The 22,917-nt window shown below is 46.6% G+C and overlaps 2 protein-coding genes across 6 annotated transcripts; one reads left to right on the top strand and one right to left on the bottom strand.

Moving 5' to 3' along the window:
* Positions 1–1,487: 1,487 nt before the first annotated feature.
* On the bottom strand, positions 1,488–6,092 carry LOC120646685 (26S proteasome non-ATPase regulatory subunit 4 homolog). Of its 3 annotated transcripts, none has more exons than XM_039923106.1 (11): positions 5,930–6,092; positions 5,728–5,841; positions 5,484–5,589; positions 5,192–5,306; positions 4,896–5,105; positions 4,505–4,814; positions 3,517–3,637; positions 2,703–2,800; positions 2,539–2,607; positions 2,059–2,141; positions 1,488–1,709 (listed from the first exon to the last, which is right to left on the bottom strand). In XM_039923106.1, the coding sequence occupies exons 1-10, from the start codon at positions 5,939–5,941 to the stop codon at positions 2,082–2,084; spliced, it is 1,215 nt and encodes a 404-aa protein (XP_039779040.1). In that variant the 5' UTR covers positions 5,942–6,092; the 3' UTR covers positions 1,488–1,709; positions 2,059–2,081. The 3 variants fall into 3 exon arrangements, with proteins under 3 accessions (XP_039779040.1, XP_039779038.1, XP_039779039.1); XM_039923104.1 differs by having other exon boundaries at positions 3,517–3,640; positions 5,930–6,091; XM_039923105.1 differs by having other exon boundaries at positions 2,059–2,138; positions 3,517–3,640; positions 5,930–6,091.
* An 11,423-nt stretch (positions 6,093–17,515) lies between these two features.
* Positions 17,516–22,633, top strand: LOC120646684 (acyl-CoA-binding domain-containing protein 5-like). Of its 3 annotated transcripts, none has more exons than XR_005664542.1 (5): positions 17,516–19,178; positions 21,212–21,317; positions 21,401–21,459; positions 21,807–21,887; positions 22,285–22,633. XR_005664542.1 is itself a non-coding variant. In XM_039923103.1 (4 exons), the coding sequence occupies exons 1-4, from the start codon at positions 17,686–17,688 to the stop codon at positions 22,295–22,297; spliced, it is 1,671 nt and encodes a 556-aa protein (XP_039779037.1). In that variant the 5' UTR covers positions 17,516–17,685; the 3' UTR covers positions 22,298–22,633. The 3 variants fall into 3 exon arrangements, 1 of the variants encoding a protein (XP_039779037.1); XR_005664541.1 differs by having other exon boundaries at positions 21,790–21,887; XM_039923103.1 differs by lacking the exon at positions 21,807–21,887.
* The last annotated feature ends 284 nt before the right edge of the window (positions 22,634–22,917 follow it).

The following is a 22,917-nucleotide window of genomic DNA, read 5'->3' as shown; positions in this document are numbered from 1 at the left end:
ACTTATGGCTAATCATGCACTAATTAGGCTCAAAAGATTCGTCTCGTCGTGTACATCCAAACTGTGTAATTAGTTTTGTTATTTAATTACATTTAGTGATTCGTACATGTGTTCAAAGAGGAGTTGAAAGAGGAGTTGAAAATTTTTGGGTGAAAAATTTTGGTAACTAAACGGGCTCTTAACTCCCCGTCGCTATTTGCCTATTTGCTGGCCTCAGCCTGCCAATGATTGAGTAACGATGCGCGCAAGCAGAGCGCCGCGTCCCTTCAACGGGTCAAGAGCTGCAGGCGGCTGCAGGGTGGGTGGGCCCCCTTGGGGACAGAGCGACGACGCAGACATCCCAGCAAAAGGTACGTCAAGAAGATCACGCCAAGAACGTAGTGCCCCACTATCTCTGAAGAACTCATCCCATTTCCATCGACAGCAGCGCACGGGCCATCAGCCGATCGCGCGACGTCCGCCGACGACGAAACCCCGCCAAACACGACAGCTGATCCCGACCTAGCGACCTGTTCTCGGCGCTGCGGCGGGGGATTAGAAAAGGCTCGGATCCATGGGGGCAGGGGGCGACACGGCACACGCTCGTCTAGTCATCTGCGCGCGAGAGCCGACGCCGATCGATCAGGGGCGCTAGTGGATCGGCACCAGCAGAAAGCGATGGGATGACAGGCACAGCACATCGTCGCGGGGATCCCCGTTGTGGGGAGGCTATCCTGACAAGGTACGCGACAAGCCTCCCTGTCAGTGGCGTACCCGTTTGCTGCCCAAAGGAGGGGCACCGCGCACCGGCTTGATTGGCAGGGCAAGGACTCCAGCGAACGTCGGGGCGCTGATCCAGAGGGAATCAAAGGACGTTATACAATCAGGATGTCCCGGGCACGGGCAGGCAAGAAATGCGCGCTGCCAATGGCGTACGAGGGGCAGGTGTGTTGCTGGTATGGTTGCTAGAGACGTCATGTACATCGGAGGGCAGCTCCCCGTTTCCAAGAACTATTCTTCACGGCCGGAACATCAGCAGCCGCAACCCGCAGCGCAGGGGCGAACTGGCCAAGCAGTACATTGGACCGGGATCGGCAAGATACAACCTCCGTCTAGCAGTTCGCTGAGGGCAAGCCCAAAACCTAGCCTCACGTGTCCGAATAGTTGAGGTAAGGGCACCAGTAGTGGTCAGTGGCGGGTCGATCTTATACGTGGACCCCTGATATGTATAGACCGGCCCTAAGCATCCACTCACCCGCCATAATAGGATATAGTCCAATCAATTGGAGAAGCGAATCATGCAAACCAAAACACATGATCGTCAGTTTAGCCTACTTACTGGTTACTACTCTGGACTCAGAACTGCCCCCTAGGCATGATGTACCATCAGCATAGAAATGCCAAGGTGGGGTATACGTGCAAGCAAAGTGCTAACGCAAAAAACAACAGATAGCTCATACGCCTACCTAGTCATTTCTTGTAACCAACAATCTCGAACAGCTTACACATGCGGTTGAATTGCCAGTTTAGCATTTAGGAATAAACACAGCAAACCGAGCTTGAAATACGGAATCATTTAAACATATACGGAAGAAGTCTGTAGCAAGTCATAATACAAATTCCCTCGGCATTAAGTTATGGTCAAAGCACAGTTCAAGAGGATAAGGAAACTCGATGACCAACAGGGCAAACGCATCTAATGCCGACAAATCTTCAATTGCTTTGTGCGCCTGCAAAGTCAGAAAGACATGTTAAATTCTCTGCTTACAGAAGAAAGGAGTCAGAATAGAAGGTATGCATAATCAGAGGTTGCACTATCACTAAACAAGGCGATGATGACAGTATATTTTGTGCCTCTCCTCGCCTGAGATTGCATACTATAAGGAAAATGTGGCACTGAACAGTGAACAGTGACCAAGAATGAATGTTGGATTGCCTAAAGTCCAACTACATCTAAAACCCCACCAGCTCTTATTTAACATCATCTTAACAGCAATGTGATAAATAGGTGATAAGAGCTGAACAAGCTATGCTGCGTATGCATTTCAATTTTCAACAATGGATATTATGAACTCTTACATGGAAGCAAGAGCATGGCTACATTAGTTCTTCCCATCTTCTGGTTTGTCTGACTTATCCTTATCTTCTTCCTTCTTCTCCTGCTGCCAAAAAAGGAAAAAGAAAAAAGAAATCATCAGATTTGCACATACATTTTTCCAAGAGAACAACCTAGACATGATTCCTAACATTGCATGATAGCACTTCAGTGTGAAACTCAGGTCTATTGCTTAGAGCACAATTCACTTCCACCGAGCCCATAAAAACAAAAAAAAAAATGTGAATTGCCATTACATAGTGAAAATGTGAATTGCTGTACAAATGCGCATAGAAATTGTGTCCCAATGCAATGAAAACTTTCTAAAAGAAATTATAGATTCTTATTGGGTGAAGGTAAAGCTGAATGGTGATCTCATATAAGATTCAATTATCTAAAGGAGGGAACATGGTAGCATCACTGCACCGACAGACCTAGTGAAAGGAAAACATGTAAGAACATACCTCTCCCTGACCGTGCAATGATGCCAGCAAATCTTTAACAGATGGATCGTTGGGATCAACACCAGGAAGCTGTTATTTCACACAAAAAAGGACCATGAATAAGTGGCTGTAATGAAACTAAAGCTGTATCTGTATGTTATTAGTGGTTTAAAAGAAAAACGTACCGAGTTAAGGATAGATGTAACAAATGATCTGTCTTCAAACACCTTACTCATATCAGTGTCACTGGACATGTTAGCATCCTGGACAGACATTTGAAGAGCTGCATATATAAGCAATCAGAATACACATCAGAACATGGGAATATTCTACATGTGGACGATATAAGAAAAATAACTGTCTAATAATAGGTATCAATAGAAAATAAAACAAGTTAGCGAAACAGAGAACATAAATAAGTTATGTGTCGAGTTATTTGAAGATATGGCATTGAATGATACAAGATTTACTTAAGTATAACCTGAGAGTTAAAATATTGCGAAGTACAGGTTTCCTCAATGAATTATATATTGTTTTAAGAGGGTTCATATTAGGAGCAATTAGGTAGGTAGGGTGCACATTAAAACTTTAAAAGGATAGTATTGAAACAAACTAACAAAGGAAAAAGTAGATTGGGTCCATAAAAAGAGGCAGATGCTGAGGGGGGAAACATCTATTATGAAGATGACATGCAGGGACTGGAAACATATCACCAAATCGGCCAGATGGTCGCTTTTCCAGATAGGACATTTTTGCTGACTACTAGTCAATAGCCACAACAAAAATATTTTTAAGTTAATGCTAAGACAAATAGCTACTCAAAATTGGTTGTTTATATGTTTCCTACTGGAGCAAAAAGCATAAACAGAAGTTTGAGTGAACACTACCAAGTAGTAATTTGCCACTACCAAAATGAATTGATTGAATAGATATCATATTAACTAGCATTGTAGTCTTGTAAAGACTGCAAACAACATGAGAAAGTAGAGAAATACACACCCAGTGCCAAATCGGGGTCAACTGCACCAGCTTCTGCCATAGCAGCATCAGCCACAGCTGCAGATCCTGAAGCATCACCCTCCATTGACATAGCAAGTGCCTGTTGTAGTAGATCATCATCATCCTGTGATCACAATTATGTTAGCCATCTGATGTCCACATGGACAAAATTAACTGCATATATAAAAAAATATCCAAAGAATAGAGAAGGAAGTTACAGAGTCAGGCATTTTATTTGAAAAAGGTCCTTGGTACTTGCAACCTTTACTATCAAAGCAACGTTACAGAGGACAAAGCTATACTTACTATAAAGTAGTCAAACAGCTTGTATAAATTAAGCAAAAGTTGTGATGGGAAAGAAGGTTAAGCAGGCAAGGCAGATAAATTGTGGTAGAATCATCAACAAAAAAGTACCATAGTGATGCTTACTGACAACTGGTTTTAGTGACCAATTGATCAAAAAAGCATTGAGCAGTGGCTCAATTTATTTGGTCGGAAGCAAGTTGCAACTCGAAATTCATATGCAGAGCCCCAAAAACTTAACAAATATCTGCCCAAGTAGGTAAATCTATAGAAATCGAGAAAAGATGCACCTCCAACCTAGTACTTTCCATATATTTCTTTGTTGAACAAGAACAAAAACTGATTACCGCGTAGTTGTCAATTAAGGAAAAAAAGGAGGGTGCAAGTATCAAGATAATTCATTGTTAATTAATGCAACAGTTGCATATAAAGGGCTGCCTATAATATAAGGTTTCAACCTGTGTTGCTGCTGGGTGAGCCTTCACAGACAATCACTAGCGTACATCATCTAAGTTTTGAATGTAATCTAGACTCTAGAGCATATGGAAGCAAAGGCACTATCAATTTCAAAATTCACAGAAAAGTGCTCATGACAGTACATAGAACAATCAAAACTTGAAACATGAGATAAACATTTTCAAAAGTTGCACTAACATTTAGAGCGTGGGTCAGGTCATTGTTATACCTTTGGCTGCTCTTTTTTGTCATCATCAGCAGCATTTGAGGCAGGTTCTGCTTCAGCCATAACAGAATCGCTGTTTGAGCTTGAGGCATGGTCCTTGTTTTCAGTATTTGAAGTATCCTCAGCAGCCTTTTTCGCAATAGCCTCTTGCCTTGCTCGCTCCTCTTCCATAGATAACCGCAGGGCAAGTGCCAATTCTGGATCTACATTGGGGTCCACACCAAAATCAAATCCAGATGCTCCAGTAGCTGCAGCAGCTGCTGCTGAAGCAGCAAAACCGCTTCCACCTTCTTCCCCCGTAAATATAGGAGTGCTGGGAAAGATGAAAAATAAGATCATCAACATATATGCAGCATTGGAAAACAAAGATCCCAGTAACATGGCACACAATTACCTTAAAAGGACATCAGAGAGGGCATTGTCACCAGGAGGAACATGAACAATGTGACTGCTATCACTGCTGTTGACAGCAGCAATCAACGCTTCCAGTTTCTCAGGCTTTTCATCATCAGATTCACCAAAGTCAACAATGTCAAGAGCAACATTGTTCTTTTTCAGCTTCTTTCCAATTGTCTCCAAAACTTTCTTGTCATATTTCACAGGACTGATAGATACGACAAATAACATTAAGCACAATTCAAACAAAATAGTAATAATAATGGCCGTACAAGTTATGTCATCTCCGAATACCTTCCAATAAAAGCTATGATCCTCTGCTGCTGCCTCTTGTTCTGGCGATGCTTTAGTGCCAGCTGAGCAACCTGGATGGCCGCAGCCAAGTTTGCCTCAGCACCAACTTCCAATCCTACACCAGTACATTGTTGTGAATCAATTTGTCACACAACTACAAGTACCATCATTAAGAAATTATGGGACAGATTAAGCAGTTACACTGAATCCCTAAACTAAATCGCACAATTCTCCTTTGGTACCACCAAAAGACACAGTAGTAAAGCAGGTATTCGGATCGATGTGAGCTTACCGTGCATACAGGCGAGGATCTTCCCGAGGTCACTGGTGGGAGTGACAAGCACGCGGACGCCCTTGCCGGCCATCGTCATGACGCCTACCGTGTTCTCCGGGTTCGACTGCACCCGCCCAACACAGAGAAGGAATCAGATCCAGAATCCCAGAAACCCTAACCCACAAGAAATTGCGAAAATCCGATCGATCGGATCCGAGGACGGGGCGAGACGGGCCGGCGGGGCGAGGCGGGCGATTGGTACCTGAGTCTTGGCGCCGCAGATGAGGTTGACCGCATCAGCCTGCGCCTGGAACCGCGACGGCGCGTAGTCGCCGTTCCGCATCCACTCCGAGTTGTCTATGCAGATCATAGTCGCCTGCAGGGGAAAACCAAGCCCAGGGGAGGAGATTAGTTCAAGACCGGAGTTCGCCGAGGGAGAAACGGCGGCAGGGCGCACGGCATACCTCTAGCACCATGGCGTCGCCGCTGGGGGGTGTCGCCGCCGCACTGACGGGAAGGTTTGGTCTGGTTTGCGGAGCAAGATAGAAACGAGAAGGGTCGGGTGCCTGCGTCCTTATTTGGAGCCCGAGGGTACGGGTGGAGACGGGCCCGACTCCGAACCCAAGGCGAGCCCAACTGGTATGCCGAGCGGTAGTGGCCGTCGGATTTTGGTTTGGTTGTTCGGGATGAGCAAGCAATGAAAAGCTACTATATCCTCTAATCACAATTCACAAATGACGTTTTCTTCAAAATGATAATTTAGGAAATACTTTTTTGTCACAATATATTTGTAAAACATAACAAAGATATTGTTTTCTATCCATACTCAACATAAAAATAATGTGTGCTGTATCATAGCAATATGCCATAGATCGAGTACGGTATAAATATTCTCCTTTTTCATATTTGATTTGCACTATTTTCTACTTTTTTTTAATCCAAGCCAAGCCTTCAGATGCTGCTGCTTTGCTCTGGTGGGTGAGCACCTGGGGCCATGCAACTAGGGGTGGTAATGAGCATGGCCCTAGTGGTCACTTCACAGTCTAATTTAGTTCTTAAATTTTTTAGCTCAAAATTATATAAAATTAGTGTAGCAGAGTCGTCCAAATTAAACGGCTTAAGTATGCTAATTATCATCTTAATAACTAATTAAGTTACCTTGCACTTAAAATGGTGTAATCTGACAGTCTGTCGGTTAATTTCCGATTAAACTATTGTACTCCAGGATCACAATTTGCACTAGAAGTCTCGCACGAAGACAAGCACAGGTGATAGAAGCATACAGATATCCTCAAATTAATTTATAACATTGGCTTTACATAAAAGATTTGAATACAAACTACAAAGTTCAAACGAAGCGGAAATTAAACAGAGTTCGAAATACAATACGGTAACTACGAACGACGATACAAATGAGCTCCACATCCTGCCCACCGATGTGATGCCAACCTGCCCAAGCTTCACGGGGAAAACGGGACCCACTCGACGGTCCACCCAGGAGGAAGCGGTTGTCCAATCCAGGACGCACAGACCTCCTCGAAGAAGCGGGGGCACAACCTGCTCAGATGGGTTACAACAACAATCCTGAGCATACTGATACTCAGCAAGACTTACCCGACTATGGTATATACTTATCCGACTTCTAGACATGCAAGCTTTTGGCTCTGGAGTTTGTTTTGCTGGAAAGCTGCTAATAGTGAATCCTTACTTTCAATATTTTAGCTCAAATTTAGTATATCGAATACCAACTAGATTTGCTTAAGTATCTAGAGCACACATGGTAGATCAGATTAATCCTCTAGTAAAACACAATCAAAACATCTCTATTCCAATTCTCATTTCCATCCTTTACTACGATGTGACACAATGACCAAGGCTCTCATATCTGCGAGTTACGGCGAATCGATCCGATTTAACCTTGTCAGGTGGACCTAACTCACACGACACGTGCAATCCCGTCGGTCCACACACATCAACCGTTCCCATCATCACCCTGACGTCTGAACCACGCCTGCCAAAACTCAGGTGTGGAGCCCCACACGGCGAACACCCAGTGGACCCGAGGGCAACTACAACACCCGCCATCATTCCACTCCTAGAGTAGCAGGTCGCGATTCAAAGTATCGTTGCAATTAAGGTAATTAGCTTACCGGTTTCGACTACCTCCTACCTCCGGCATGTGGTTAGTACTGTTCAATCCTCAGTCAAAGGGCCAACAACGGAACGGTCCTCAATCGACACAGGCGGAGACTCAACTTTCTTTTCTCAATAGTCATGTCCAACTTTCCCTCCGCCCGGTCTTCAATTTCCTTCTCATTGCATTATTTCTCAAAACACTGGCTGAAGCAACAACCCTATATCTCGCGGGTGACAGGAAATCACCCGTCTTCTACCGAGTTTACTTAAGCCTAGCAGTGCTAGCGATACCTACACTAGTAAGGACACTGGGTAATCAAGATTATGCATCTATGGTTCCAATCAATTCCTTGAACGTAAATGCACAATACTTAAAGTATAACATGAAGTAATTAAAATAAGGGATATGCTCCGGGGCTTGCCTTGCAGGTCAGCGGGGTTAGTGGCTTCTTCGGGAGCGTGCTTGACTGCGTCTTCCTGCTGCTCTCCCGCCTGCGGCTCCTGGATTGGCTCGGCGATCGGCTCGTAGGCAGCTTCGTTTGTGGCGTCTACACGAATAAAGATATGCCATGCAACAATTAGAACACAGTGCAATGCATGAGTGTTTATGATGCGAAACCAAAGTTCAAACATTTAGCCTGAAGTGTTTCCTTCCAAAACACAACTACTAGACTTGCCTAGAGCAGCATGAATTAAAACAGAGGCTTGCCTTGCTGGGGTTACACATACATGAAACAATAGTTAACAACCATAATTAAAAGAAGGGTGCTGCTAGAAGCCAAATAAAAGCAAAGATTTGAATTACAGGGTGATCTAGCAACAAAAATTTATCCAAAACAACATGATTTTGACAAAGCATGCCATACAAATTTTCCCAACCTTTACGGCTAAACGGAAGTACTTAAAATAACCCTAGCAAGGAAACGAAACATAAATAGATCTACACAAAAGTGCACAACACCAGCACCTGAAATTTTTACAGTGGATTACACGTGCAAAGAGTAGGTTACCACAAAATTTTCAGGATTTTAGACAAACAGAACAACCGATACAAAATAATCTAGCTTAAACGCAAACCCTAAAATTAGCAGGGGCAAAAGTGACAATTCCCTTGCAAGAGTATTTTTATATTGAAGATCTTGATTTTAGAAACCTAACAAAATTTGGTTTGCATTTTTAGGATTTTCCTGTGATTTATTATGCCTTTATGAAATAACAGCCAAAATACACAATAAAGAAACACCAAAACTACCCTTAATCCCCCCCTCTCACACACTGAACCGCGGGCCCCACTTGGCGGTGGCACAGAGGGGAAAGAAAAGGGGAAAGCTCCCCTGCTCTGCTCCGGCCGCGCACCGGCGGCGTGCTTGGCGCGCGCTCGGCGGCCGGGGAGGGGCCGGGTGGCCAGCCCGGGCGGCGCGGGCGGCCCACGCGCAGGGGCCAGCGCAGCTGCGGCCCGCGCAGGCACGAGGCGGAGCAGACGACGGCGGCGCGCAAAGGCAGGGGCGGCGGCTTGCGGCGGCGCGCGGTGGCGGCGCTGTTCCGGCCGTGGCGAGGCAGGAGGACCGCGGGATGGGGCGGCGCGACGGCAAGGGAGGCTCGGCGGCCTCGGGGCGCTCGGCGGCCTCGGGGCGCTCGGCGGCGGTGCTCGGGCTCGCGCCAGGGCGGCCCGCGGCGGCACAGCGGCGGCGCCATGGCGGCCGCGGCGGCGTGGCAGTGGTGCGGCGGCGGCGGCGCGAAATTCGGCCGGGGAAGAGGTCGGGTAGGGAGAGGAGAGTGCGGCCGAGCTCACCAGGGGCTCGATTTGGGCGGAGATGGACCGGAGGTGGGGTTCAACGGCGAGGGCGAGCTTCGGGGCGGACGACGAGGGTGGATGGCGGCGGCGGCCCGATTCTGGCCGGGTGGGGGCTCGGCCGAGCTCAAGGACGGGCGGAGGAGGTGGAGGGCGATGCTGCGCAGCTCCGGGTGCGACGAATCGAAGCACGGTGATGCTGGATGGTTGGCACGAACGCCGGCGTGGCGAGCGGCGGGCTAGGGTTACACGGCTCGGCTCAGCTCGTCGTGAGCTCGGGGAAAGAGAGGAGCAACTGGAATTGGTTACAGACGTCGAGGAGAGTGGCGAAGCTTCGAGGCGCGACGCTCGCCGCGATGGCCGACGCGTGGCCACGGACGTCGAGAAACGGCGACGGGCGGCGTATCGAGCAGCAAGCAGAGGCGATGTAGCAATGGCATTTCTGTAAATATTTCGAGGTTCCAAAAATCCAGTTCGTAACTCACCTTTTCTCCTTCTTCAGGGCCTCAAATGAAAAACTTTTGAACATGAAAGTTGTTCACAATTTTGAGATCTTCAACTTTTGTTTCAGGCACTTTTTCATTTGAACAAAGGTTTGAAAGATAAAATTTCAAAACTTAGGTGCATTTGAAAATGTCCTACTCAAAGCAAAATTAAAGATTTTCTTTAAATTTCGTGCTGAAACTTGAATTTTGGCCAAAATAAAAGTTGTAGAGAAAAACAAGGTCTACAGCTTTCGTTTTGGGCGAAAATTGATTTGAAGCCCGGATCAGTGACAAAAACGAGATCGAACATCGCTAAGCAGATGTTTACTCTGCGAACGCGATTAGCGCTGATGACGCGGTTAGAACACGATTAACGATTAAACACGATATTACTGCCAAAACTAACACCGGGGTGTTACAATTGTACGTGGCTTGATCTCCACCACGCCGGGATGGTGAACGGAGACTCTTAGTGAGCACCCACGTCTCGGTGACATGGGAGGTGACAAAACTCTTTGTGAGTGTCACAACGTGGATTAGGGGTGTGTGCCAACACATCGATACCACGGGAAAAAATCCGGTCGTCTCTTGTCCACTCTCTTTATTCAAGCATTTTCTTTCATGCAATTTATTCATGTGCTTGACTTAGAGATCATAACTTAGCTCTACCTTGCTAGGCTTTACTTCTCATTATATCTCTCATAGCTTGTGTAGGTAGCTTAGTTATCCGGTTGGTGAATTGGTGCCTTACTAGCATTGCATAGGTTAAGGTTGCTTTATTGTGTTTTAGAAATTGAAAAAGGCCCAATTCACCCCCCCTCTTGGTCCATCGATCCTTTCACCGGTCTCCAAAGAACTCCGAGGTTAAGCGTGCTTGGCCCAGAGCAATTTGAGGATGGGTGACCGACCGGGAAGTTATTCCCGGGAGCGCACGAGTGAGGACAAAGTGCACAGAAAAGACTTGTGTTGGTTTGTGAGGGTAGTCTATGCCCTATAAAGCTGACAGATGTAAGCGGGCCTGGCCTCGGGGAGGCGAGACGTTACAGAATAGTATCAGAGCCGACTCTCGCGGTTTGACGGGCACGTACGGGCGTAAGTGCGCGGGTATGAGCATGGATGCATGGGGGCGCAGATGCCACCGGCATGTGGACGGGCGCGTGGCGGGTCAGTGCGCGGGCATCTGGGATGCGCCGTTGGCACTGAACGCACGGACGTGGCACAGGGACCATTGGCACACGCACGGACATGGCACATGGGCCGTTGGCACTGGACGTACGGGACGTGGCCAAGAGAGAACGTTCCCGACTTGGGATTGACTGACGAGGACGTCGGTCTCCTAAGGGGGTGAGGATGTGACATCCCACTACAGGACTTAATAGGATTGATAGAATACTCATGTCAACAAGTTGCAACCTCTTTTCCGGAAGCCGGTCTCCAAAGAACTCCGAGGTTAAGCGTGCTTGGCCCGGAGCAATTTGGGGATGGGTGACAGACCGGGAAGTTATTCCCGGGTGCGCACGAGTGAGGACAAAGTTGGTTTGTGAGGGTAGTCTATGCTCTATAAAGCTGCCAGATGTAAGCGGGTCTGGCCTCGGGGAGGCGGGATGTTACAGGAAGGGCAGACCCGCAAGGAGGCCAGGCGGCGGCGCTGCGGCGTCCCGGCGGTGGCGGCGTCGGAATCGAGCTGGGAAAGAAACGGACGGGTTGAGGGGTTCACCACGAGTCCGTTTTGCAGGTTGGATGGCGAGGAGGAGGGCCCGAAGGTGGGGATCGACGTTGGAGGCGGAGCTCGACGCGGAGGTGCTATGGTGGCCGACGGCGCAGGAGCCGATTCGGCCGAGGAATGGCTCGAACGGGCACGGGGAGGGCCGGAGGAGGTGGAGGGCAAGGTGAATCGGCTCTGGGCGCGAGGGATTGGAGCAGGGGGCGAGGGGTGGCCGGCGCGGCGCCGACGGCGGTGCTGCAGCGGCTCAGCTCAGCTCGAGCTCGAGCAGGACGAAGGGGATGGGAAAAAAGTACAGGGCTATGTGAGCGGATAAGGGCGGCTCGCGTGGAGGGCGAGGTTCACCGGCGCGCGACGCATGGAGGTCGCCGGCGCTGTGCTGGTCGTCGGCATGGGCGCACGTACGGCATCGCAGGGAGCAGGTAGCATAGGAAACAAGTTTGAATGATTTTGACTCGATTTGATCGGATAAAACTCAAAATTTCATAAACTTGAAATTTGACCAAAACAAAAGTTGTAGAGGAAGGCAAGATCTACAACTTTGATATTGAGCAAAACTTGATTTGATACTTGGATCAAAGAGAAAAATGGAGTTGAACTCAGCTAAAGGTGAAGTACACTATGCAACTTAATTAGTGCTAATGCCAAGCTTAAGCCCATGATTAGCTAATTAAGCACAATATTAGCACCGTGGTGTTACAATTAGAGCCCGGTCCTTAGATTATCTAAGCCAAATTTGACAGCCCGTTACCACCCCTAAATGTAACCTAGTCTTTAGGTCTACCTCTCTTTCTTCCCGCTTCACAAATCATGTATGCAACAATCTCGCATTAATACAAAGTTCAGGATGGCTTCTTGCCTGCCGTAGTTTTCCTAAAAAAATTATTTGAATCAAACATCTTCATGTTTAGCAGGCTCTATGCTAACAACAAGTCATTGGATTAAATTCAATACGATGAAGTAAAAGTGTAAGAAAAGGTTTAGGGAACTGTCAAAACTTTATATAGGAATTGGTCAAATCATATGTAAGAACAAATTGCATCTCTAGTACTCTCATCATGTTGGGTGGTTAAGCATTCACATTTGATGATTGCATATGTAGAAGGTATATAAAACTTCCAACAAAACTAAGGATGGGTAGAGATTATATCCATGCAAAAACAAAATTTTCACAAGAAAATTGTGTAAACATAACAAAATAGAAATCATTTCAAGCTCAGCTTTGCATGAAGATGGACTATTACATTCTCAATCCATGCACGATTTTGTTGGAAATTTTCATTGCAACCATCCGGACCACCTAACTTGGGGAGCAACATAGATGTTCTCGTAAGGACAGGGATTGTAAATTGTAAAAAAAAAATATTAAGGAGGGAGTGGGACAGAATTTGCCCCTCCCCACAACTCTTGTTAACTCCACTAGTTTAGAACAGAGGCGCTCCGTCCTGCAGTCTCAAGCTCCAACCCAACGTTGAAGACACTAATTGGTTATCAAGCGCAAAGTTACATATTACGATGTAATAGTTGGGGACAGTAGATATTGAGAAAATGAGAAGTGCCCTCAACATCCTTCCCTCCAAGCAGGTACAAGTGGCAACAAAATTACACCCATTTGACACAAATATGATGGGGTAATTGCATAAGAGCAGCCGCAGTGTGTATAAAAAGTGATGCCCTATTTTTCTCTTTCCTTACCAAGCATCGGTTTTACCGAGGTTTGCACATTGCATGCCGCGATGCTCAAATGTAAAAAGCTAGCATCGATGACTGTTCTTTCCTCGATGCCCCGAGTACACAATATAATTTTCTATGGGCTAGAGTACTGCTGCTCCCCGGCTCACGGGTTCGCAGTGAAGAGGATTGATGTTTATTTTGATTTTCTTTAACTGCTAGCGGGTCCTACACAGGCGATGCTCATTTGCTCAACACTGTGGCACGAAAACAAAATGCAGTACCGGCCGTGATGTGATACTTTCTGTAACACCTCAGGTATTAATCACCCATAATTAAGACTAAGCCCAGCCATTAGTTTTGAGAAAAAACTAAACGATAAAACTCACCGATCAAATTCTCTTGGCTCAGTTCAGTCGGACCGGTCTGACCGGTTGAACCTGTTTTGTGGGTCTTGGACCCACATCATGTAAACCACTCTTCTCTCTCTCTCTCCCAACAACTCACTTATCATCACCAGCTCTCTCCCTCACTCTCCCCGAGCTCCTCCCGCCCCAAGCCCTAAACTCCCCAAACCCTCCCTTTCCTTTGATTCCCAAGGCCAAAGAAGGATAAAACCGGTGTGGGGGAGCTTCCTCTTCGTGATTCCCTCCCTGGGGAGCTGAGGATCCAAGTTCTTCGCGGGGGGAAAGGTCATCCAAGGTATTTTAGCTAGTGAGGGTTCGATCTCTTTTTCTAGATGGTTTTAGGTATTTTCCTCTGGTCAAAAACGTCCAAATGTATCTAGGAACCAGTGTATAGAAGGGTTTTAGAAGTGGTGGGCGATTTTCGCCGCACCATGGATTCCAGCTTTTGGTCTGAGCAGGACCGGTCTGACCGGTCGGATGGACCGGTCTGACCGGTATCATGGCTAGGTTAAGTAGGACCGGTCTGACCGGTGTGGGGTACCGGTCTGACCGGTGGGGCAGTGGCTGAGTAGGTCAATTAGGTAGTTGTTGGTGCAATTAGTTAGGAATTTTATTTGGATATTAGTTATTTCTAATTTTTATAAATCATGCATGCATTCTCATGTCATATGCATATGCTCACATGTAGCAGCCGTCGCGGAGGAGGTCGTATACGAGGTGGTTGCGGAGCCACCAGAGCCGCTAGAGCAGGCCCAGCAGGAGGAAAGGCGTGAGAACCAGGGCCAAGGCCCAATGGACCCTAGTGCTGAGTAGCAGACTCAAGGCAAGCCCGGTGCACATCCTATTATTTTAAATTTATGACACCTAAATATATCTCTATTACTTGTGCATTAGATTTAGGAATTATTTGGAACCCTAGTTGCATGATCCCTAGGTTCCCTTGAGTTATACTATTATATATAGGACGATAGAAGTGCTATGCTTAATGGTTCTCGGTAGAAGACGAGTGATCTCTGGTCACTCGTGAGAAATAGGATGATTAGAAGTCGAGTAATTTCCGGTTACTCGCGAGATACAAGATATATTAATATTTCAGTATATGAGTTGTTGAATTTGATATGTAATGAAATGGAGAGTTGAGACCGGACGGGAATGATGAGGATATGTAGGTATGGCAGCAGAATAGGGTTCCTGGGTGTCTTAGTCCCGTCTGAGTCGGTTAAGGACCGTGCCTTTGTTGGCTCTGCTGATCATGTTTGAATTTGTACTAACCGCATACCGGGAGTAGGAGGTAGTCGAAACCGGTAAGCTGAGTACTGCCTTGCTTCGAAAGTACAAGAACCAGCACACAACTCCTGGGGTAGTCGAGTAGTCGCGGAGAAATGAGGATACATTGTTTACTTTTGGTGGTCTCACGTTGAGCTCGGCTGACCATATGTCGTTGGGCTGGTTCCTGTAGTTCGAGGCAGGGAGGGGGATGGTTGTCATGTATAGTCCGACGAGGCAAATATGTGCCGTGTTGGTTAGGTCTACCTTGCAAGGTTAAATCGGATCGATTCGCCGTCAGTCGCTCTCGGATATGAGCACCTTGATCACTGCGTCGCATCGTAGTGTTATGACGAGATGATGAGTATATTTATATACATATGATGATGAACACCTTGAAATTATTGTTGATTTCACCACCATATTTGCTATAGTTGGTTCATGCAATTTATAATAGAGTTAGTTTGTTTAGAATTTGGGGCTAAAATACTGAAAGTAAGGAATTACTTTAGTCGTTTTTCTGCAAAATAACCACCAGCCAAAAGCCTTGCATGTCTAGATATGTGGGCTAAGTTATACCCACTGGTCGGGTAAGTCTTGCTGAGTATTAGTTGCTCAGGGTTGTTGCCACTATTAATTTGTTTCAGGGCACCCCGACGTCGATTTCTGCCCCTGCTGCGTCAAGTTTATCCGCCGAGAGGCAGAGGGGTGGGAAGTTGTGGAGAGAGACCAGTAGACTATAAAGTCGGCGGGTTGCACACTAGAGGGCAGAGTGTGCCGCCCTCAGTTTTGTTCAGACCGGGTTGACCGGTCTGACCGGTGGTGTTAGGCAGAACCTCTAGGGGTAATGTAGTATAGTCCTTTCCTAGTGTAAATTCTAGTTTTATTTGTTGGAAGACTTGTATATCAAGTATGTTTTTAAACCCGGTTGATAAAATTTTTTGTATCTGACTTTGGTTTGTAAGAAGTTATGTATTATTTGTGTCGCGTTGTTCTATTTTCAAGTATTATGTCGTGCTTGTATCATCTACGCCCATCTTTGCGTGGGACTACCGGTGTTGTTTCGATCGGGCCGTGGGTTGAGAAAGGATCGCCAAATTAAGCCATTAAGCTAATGCGCCCGATATGTTCAAATGACGGCCATTACGCTTAATTAGAGTTTTAATTTGGCGGTTCCGTCACACTTTCTGGCATCGATATTGTACTCCACGCTGTGGTTGCCCTAATCGGTGACAAGCAAGCTAGTGATTGGCAGGATACCACCATGATCTATGAATGAGATGGGGAAAAGTGGATGAATGGAGTTTCACTGTGCTTGCACAGCGACGACCGTGGTGGAGTTATCACAAGGATTCTGGTCCTCCGTGCCAACTCAAAACTCCAAACTCCAAACTCCAAACTCCAAACCCCTGATCAGGCCTTTGTAGTGCTGCTAGATAGGCGTGGCGACGAGCACTCGTCGACGGCAAGTGGGGTGACCATGCATGCACGGCTCGAGAGGACAAAGAAACGATGTGCGTTCGCTTCCTGTTTGCGGCACCACGCAAGGAAGAACAGTATCATTGTCCCATACTGACCGCATTCATTTCAACGTCCTCCACGAATTTATCACGTACACAATTGAACGCATCACGCAACTACCTGGCACGACCACACTGTACAGTAACCATTGAATAACGACGGCGACAACGTCATGGCTCTCTCTTTTTTTTTTTGGCAGTTGGCACTGAACTGTTCTCGAGTCTCGACAGACCTTTCTTCGTTAACAAGTCAGCATTACTACCCAACAAGCGCACTCGGCTCAGCTAGAGTAAATCCCGCGAACAAGTACCTTTGTGCAAGTTGGCAATATATCAGGTGCAAACCAATCTTTTCGTATAAATTATAAAAACTTTAATCTGAATTATTGGATCAACATCCAAGAGGTATGGGACATTGGGTAATTTTAAAATCTGGACCCGCCCTTTAATTAAGTAATCACACTTTTGCAAATCTCCCCTCCCACCTCTCTGCGTCCTTCCCTTTAAATGTTAATCTGATGACCCAGATTGAAGTTTCCATAATTTACATAAAAAAATTAATTTACACCTGATATGTTCGTGCAAGTTACCCAGCACTGATGGCCGCATCATCAGTGAACTGACCAGCACCAGCCAAACCACCTGCAAACCATCCCTGCCGCCTCGGCAGATCGGCACGCCGCAGCCTCGAGTCTCCGCGCCGCCCTTCCACCGGCGAGCGGCGAGCACTCGCCGACTTTGCGGTGGGCGGCAGCTCCATGGCTGCACCTGCCTAGCTCGGCCCCGGAGCTCGCCGCCCCTAGGCCCCGGGAGGGGAACCGAACCGTACCGTGCCGGAGGGGGCACACGAACGAAATCCCCTGACGCCTGACGGCGTCGGCATCTGCCGCTGGCAGCTCCCGGACGAAGAGACTTTTTCGGCGTCGCCCCGCCTGGCTTACCCGCGGCCCTCGTGGCGATCGTATCCGCCGGCCCGAATATGCCTTGCTTTGGCGCCCCACCTCCGCCTTTACCCCCCCCCCCCCCCCCCCCCCCCCCTCACCCACCACTTCGAGCCTGCTCGCCCCCCTAACCGCTTAGCCTTTTCCCTTCCGCTCTCCCCTGTCCCCCTCCTCCGGCCCAGGCGCCCAGCCGAGCGAGAAAGCGAAGGGGGGAAAAGGGGGGCCGCGCCGCGCCCGGCTTTCCTTGGCACCACCACCACCACCACCACCCCGGAGAAGATGGAGCTGTTCTGCGAGCTGCTGCTCACGGCGGCGGTCACGCTCCTCGCGGCCTTCCTGCTCGCCACGCTCTTCGCCGCCAATGATCCGCCGCGCCGGGCGGCCGATCGCGCCGCAGCCGCGATCGCCGAGGAGGCGGTGGAGGAGGAGAGGATCATCGAGGTCGACGAGGTGAGGCGTGGCGGAGGGAGGGCGGTGGCGGAGGGGTGGGTCGAGGTGGAGAAGGCGCCGGCGGTGGCCGTCGAGGAGGTGCGGGAGCTGGAGTGCTTGCCCGAGGAGGAGCTTCCCGTGAAGGTCGCTAGGGAGGTGCGCCTTGGTGCTGGAGTAGGGGAGGTGGAGGAGGGCGGTGACGGCGTGAAGCGGCGTGATTTGACCCCTGCGACGGCGGTGGTTGCTGAGACGAGCCCGCAGGTCTCGGGCGCAGATGAGGCTGTGCCTAGGGAGGTTATTGGTGTGGCGGGTTTGGAGGAAGGGAGCGTACAAGATGTTGAAGTCAAGCCGCATGATCTGGGTGCTGAGGTTGCTCCCATTGAAGTTCTCGGAGCAGGATCGGAGAGGCAGCGAGTGGGAGTTGCTGAGGCGAGCCCGCAAGTTGTTGAAGTCGCGGAAGTCTTTCCCTTGGAAACAGAGGCTGTTCAAGTGACACAAGACCATCTGGTTGCCGAAGATGTTCTTGACGCGGGACTGGCAGGGAAGAGTGCGCAACCTATCCAAGCGACGCCGGATGAATTGGACTCTGAGACTGCTCCCAAAGAGATTGAAGCAGAGGCTGTTCAAGTGAAACAGCACCATCTGGCTGCCGAAGTTACTCCTGCCGAAGATGTTCTTGACGCGGGATTGGCAGGGAAGAGTGTGCAACCTATCCAAGCGACGCCGGATGAATTGGACTCTGAGACTGCTCCAGAAAAGATTCTTGACGTGGCATTAGAGGAGGAAGAGCAAGTAGTTGAAGTGAAGGAACGTGAATTGCCTGCCGAGGCTGCCACACAACCAGTTCTCGATGTGCCATTGGCAGAGAAGGAAGAGCTTAAAGATCATCATCCCGCTGAAGAATCTTTCAACTTACACGAGGAAGTGCAGAGCAAGAAGGAAGCTAAATGTGAGGCCCACCGAGTTGATCAACAAGAAGAACTGGTCCCCAAAGAGGAGCCGGTGGGAAGGAAAACTGATGTTGTGAATGTTAGCGCTAAATGCAGTTCTGGTGATGAAGTGGCCTTGCCCGTGGAGGCAGTGACATTGCCAGGGCTGCCGGAAGGACACACTGAATCAGACATGGACTTTGAGGAGTGGGAAGGGATTGAGAGGAGTGAAGTGGAGAAGAGGTTTGGTGCAGCTGCAGCATTTGCTGCTAGTGGGGCTGGGGCGGCTGCCCTGTCAAAGCTCGATAGTGATGTGCAGCTGCAGCTTCAAGGACTCCTCAAGGTTGCCATTGACGGTCCCTGTTACGACTCTACACAGCCACTTACACTGAGGCCTTCATCTCGCGCAAAATGGTACCAATTCTTCTTCCTGATACCTTGGATACATTTCTCATTGCTTCGCTGTGGTAGGATGGATTCCAAAGATAAGCAAAGCCTGGCCTGGATGTCATCAACACTGGAGTGTCAGTCCTCTGCTATATTTTATATCAAGGCAGAGCAAGGGTAGCATACTGATACTAGTACTTTCCAATAGGAAAAAAAATAACGTAAACAAAACCTATTCAAAACTAAATCGTTTTGTGATTCATTGATTCAAATTGACAAAAGTTGTACATCAGGAAATCTGGCACATTGTAAGTAGCAAGATCCTTATAGCAGCTAAATTCTTCAATACTGTAGAGAGATCGCTTGAAGCTAATTTGTTTTTGCTCTGCTTGGAAAGGCAAACAACACCTTTTTCACCAGGTTTGCATTGTTTGTGGCTTATATGTGGAAGCAGGTTTCTCCGTTTCAGCTATTTGGTAAACCGTTATGAACTGCACATCAGGCACCTCTGCTTATAAGGCTAAAACTGATGCTAAAGTTGAGGCAGATATGTCCAAATCAACTTTGAAGTTCAAAGCTTTTGCTATAGTTAGCCAGACCCCATCAGGCACCTCATCCTTGCTGATAAATCATGTTAGTTAAAGTAAGCCAGAAGTGAAGAAATGTAATGCTTTTTTGGTCTGATGGACTTTTGCATTTTGGCGTATTATTGACTATTGATTTCATAAGATGTGAGGTTCATGAAAATAGAAAAAGTGCAATATGCATATATAATTCAACATGATTAGGTTTAGGCATCTATGTTTAAGAGATTAGGATGTCCAGTTGGAATAGGATTTATGGCAACTCTGCACTAGTAGTCTTGAGTTTCCTCTTCTCTTCTTCTTAGTTACTGAATTTTTTTTCGAGGGCAGTTCCTGAATTTGGGTTTTATCAGCTTCTGTAAGCTTCATTGAAGCATAGAATTCCTTTCAGAAGAGCAAAAGAAGCATATGATGTAGGCATTATATGCCTTGCCTCCTTGGTAGCAAAGAGAACATTTCACTTTCCTTCACCAGACAATTAGAATCCACACTTTCCTTCTCAAATTTGATCAGGGGTAGTAGCCGTTTTTAATTTGTATTGATTCTGAGCAGGTAACAAGATCAGTGCATGATCCTGCATGGTTTATAGGACAGTGTTTTGAGTTTTTGAAATAAATTAAGAATGAAGGTATGTATCAATAAATAAAGAGAAATGCAAAAAAGAGAGAGGTCAAAATCGTAGAGATGGATCTGGTGCAAGTGCAATGATTGAATGAACTCACAATCCTGGATCAAGTGAATTTTTGTTTCTTGTTTAGTTTAGGCATAATTGGCAGCAAGTAGTCACTGGCCGTCCTCTGTTTCAGCAAGTTTTGCACCTATTAGTTAAAATAAAGCACTGCCCTATGATACTATGCATATAATTATCCAAGGAAAAGCCTCCCATTTCGCAGTTATCCCTGCAGTCATCTCTTCAGAATGGCATCAACTTTAAAACCTTGTCTAGCCCATAAATACACTTCTGTATTTGATCTTGCAATAGATTGCTGATATGCATTCCGTTTCAAGGATATGGTGGTTGTTTGATGCTGCCTTCGCTGCACCTGCACCCTGTTCTAGTATTGCAAATACTTCTTGCCACCTGAATTGTGGGGCCACTTTACTGTGCCAATTCATTGTGTATGAGAGCACTATATATAGAAATGCTTCATCCAGCTAACAATTAAAAGGAAGCTAGGGGGAAAATAAGAGCATCTTGGTCAAAGGAACTAGTAGCTGTTAGTTTGCCTTCAGAGTTCAGAATGAGTTATTGTTGCGACCTGTCACCAAATGAATATTTCTAGCAATTTCTACCATGAACCACCGGATAGGAGCAATTAACACAGAAAGATGCATTGATACGTTTTGCACATGCACGCCATTACAGCTCTTCTCTTTTTGCCCATGATTTTTTTATGGATCAATTAAAGGAGCAATTAACACAGAAAGTAGGGATTCGTAATGATTACTACTAATATCCATTCATTTTTCTCTCAGGGTGGCTTGGCAAAAGTTAGGGAACATGCATCCTGAGATTGCTATGGAGAAATACATGAATCTTTTATCAGAGACAATTCCAGGGTGGATGGGAAATGAAACATCGGTAATTTATTAATCATTATCACACATATTTTCTTGCCTTGTTGTTTCGTGTAAACTGGAGAATTTATGTATGTTATGCTCTAGGACGCAAAGAAACATGACGTAACCATGACTGCTACCAGTGTTCAACGGAGCAATCAAGGGTAAGTTATTACTCCCTCCAATCAAAATACATATCTCATTTAGGATATTAACACTATCTAGTTTCTACAAGCTGAGCCTTTGACAAACAATTTATATGAAAAGATGGCATTTCAAAGAAAGCTAAATACATGTTTTGAAACTACTTATGTAGTAGAATGTAGCTTACTTACATTGTAAGAACACTACCACCATAAGTCCATAACCATGTTATGCTGGTATCAATATGTTTAAATGATTTTTTCAGTTGTTTGTACCAGTTTGTTTTGCTGGTAATATCTAGCGTTCGCAAATGGTAGTTGTGATGTGAACCAGTATGATAATTTTTTTAGAACAAGGGCATATACAGATGTTGGTGCATGACTTTCTGATGTGGATTATGAAGATAGTACTAGCATAGATGAAGGAACTACCCCTAACCCAGAGAAAGGTATATCTTCACATAAACTCAACATTGTGGCATGGTTTTTCTTCCTCCTAGAAAAATGAAAACATATTCAGAATTCATCTACTATAAGATGCACTGGGTCGATGATTGGAACTACTGTGCTGTTGTCAGTTAATTTTACTATTAGATACTCACTTCAAATTTTGTGCAACCTATGTTTTCTATCTCCCATAACTGGATGTTGATAGCGCTCCTACCATTCATGCAATATTTTGTAGCCATATGGTAATATAAATTCACTATGGTCTATTAAAAAATCCTAATTCACTTTTTGTTGCCTTTTTGTTTGTCTGCTTCTTTAATCTGTTTTATCACTTTTTCCGCAAAAAAAAACTGTTTTTAACACTTATTCGATTCTGTTATCCCTGTAAATTTTCAGGCCAGAGCTCTGATATCCCTGCTGAATGAATGCAACGCTCATCGAATATTCTTGCATCAGCGGTTCCAGCCCATTGCTGGGATCTCTCTTGATGCCTTCCTCATAAGATTAGATTTGTACAGTTGTGGTGGTTGTGCTAATACTAGTGCTATGATGATGTTGGTTCGTGTATATATATATGACTGTATATATCTGTAACTGCTGCTGCTGCCGGTATATTTGGCCAGTTGCAGACATGTCATCGGTTGTAGTCAATATTAACGTTACCCTTGGTAACTGGTAATTATATTTGTTACCACGTAGTTTGGAACGAAGAATTTAAGCGGTTCAGGTAAAGACTCTTATCTCATTCCGAATTGCCGAAATCTTCTGATTTGGATCAGCACAGTACCACTACTATTTTATCCAAACCAGTAACTTTTCACGCTATCTTCATCTGAATGGTTCAGGAACGCTTGGGTTTGTTGAGGGCGACCCTGACAGCGCGACAAATGGTAAACGCACGTTACGTGTCGCGTTCACCTCATTCCGCCTTTTCCCGGAGCAGGGAATGGACTCGTGAGGCCAGCGGCGTCCCGAGGCTTTGGCTGGACGTACGTACGCCTGGATCAGGATTCAGGACAGCGGTAGCCC

This window comes from Panicum virgatum, chromosome 9K (genome assembly GCF_016808335.1).
Source record: "Panicum virgatum strain AP13 chromosome 9K, P.virgatum_v5, whole genome shotgun sequence".
Classification (NCBI taxonomy): domain Eukaryota; kingdom Viridiplantae; phylum Streptophyta; class Magnoliopsida; order Poales; family Poaceae; genus Panicum; species Panicum virgatum.
Note: the sequence above shows the minus strand (reverse complement) of the source record. Positions and strands in the feature narration are given on the sequence as shown.

What these genes read in the sequence shown, in the direction of transcription:
- LOC120646684 (XM_039923103.1), top strand. Translation starts at nt 17,686, where the DNA reads ATGGAGCTGTTCTGCGAGCTGCTGCTCACGGCGGCGGTCACGCTCCTC. An exon ending in CCTTCATCTCGCGCAAAATG is followed by an intron (nt 19,179 to 21,211) that starts GTACCAATTCTT and finishes TTTTTCTCTCAG; the next exon opens with GGTGGCTTGGCAAAAGTTAG. An exon ending in GGATGGGAAATGAAACATCG is followed by an intron (nt 21,318 to 21,400) that starts GTAATTTATTAA and finishes GTTATGCTCTAG; the next exon opens with GACGCAAAGAAACATGACGT.
- LOC120646685 (XM_039923104.1), bottom strand. An exon ending in TTACATCTATCCTTAACTCG is followed by an intron (nt 2,608 to 2,702) that starts GTACGTTTTTCT and finishes GTGAAATAACAG; the next exon opens with CTTCCTGGTGTTGATCCCAA. An exon ending in CATTGCACGGTCAGGGAGAG is followed by an intron (nt 2,142 to 2,538) that starts GTATGTTCTTAC and finishes CTTTTTTGGCAG; the next exon opens with CAGGAGAAGAAGGAAGAAGA.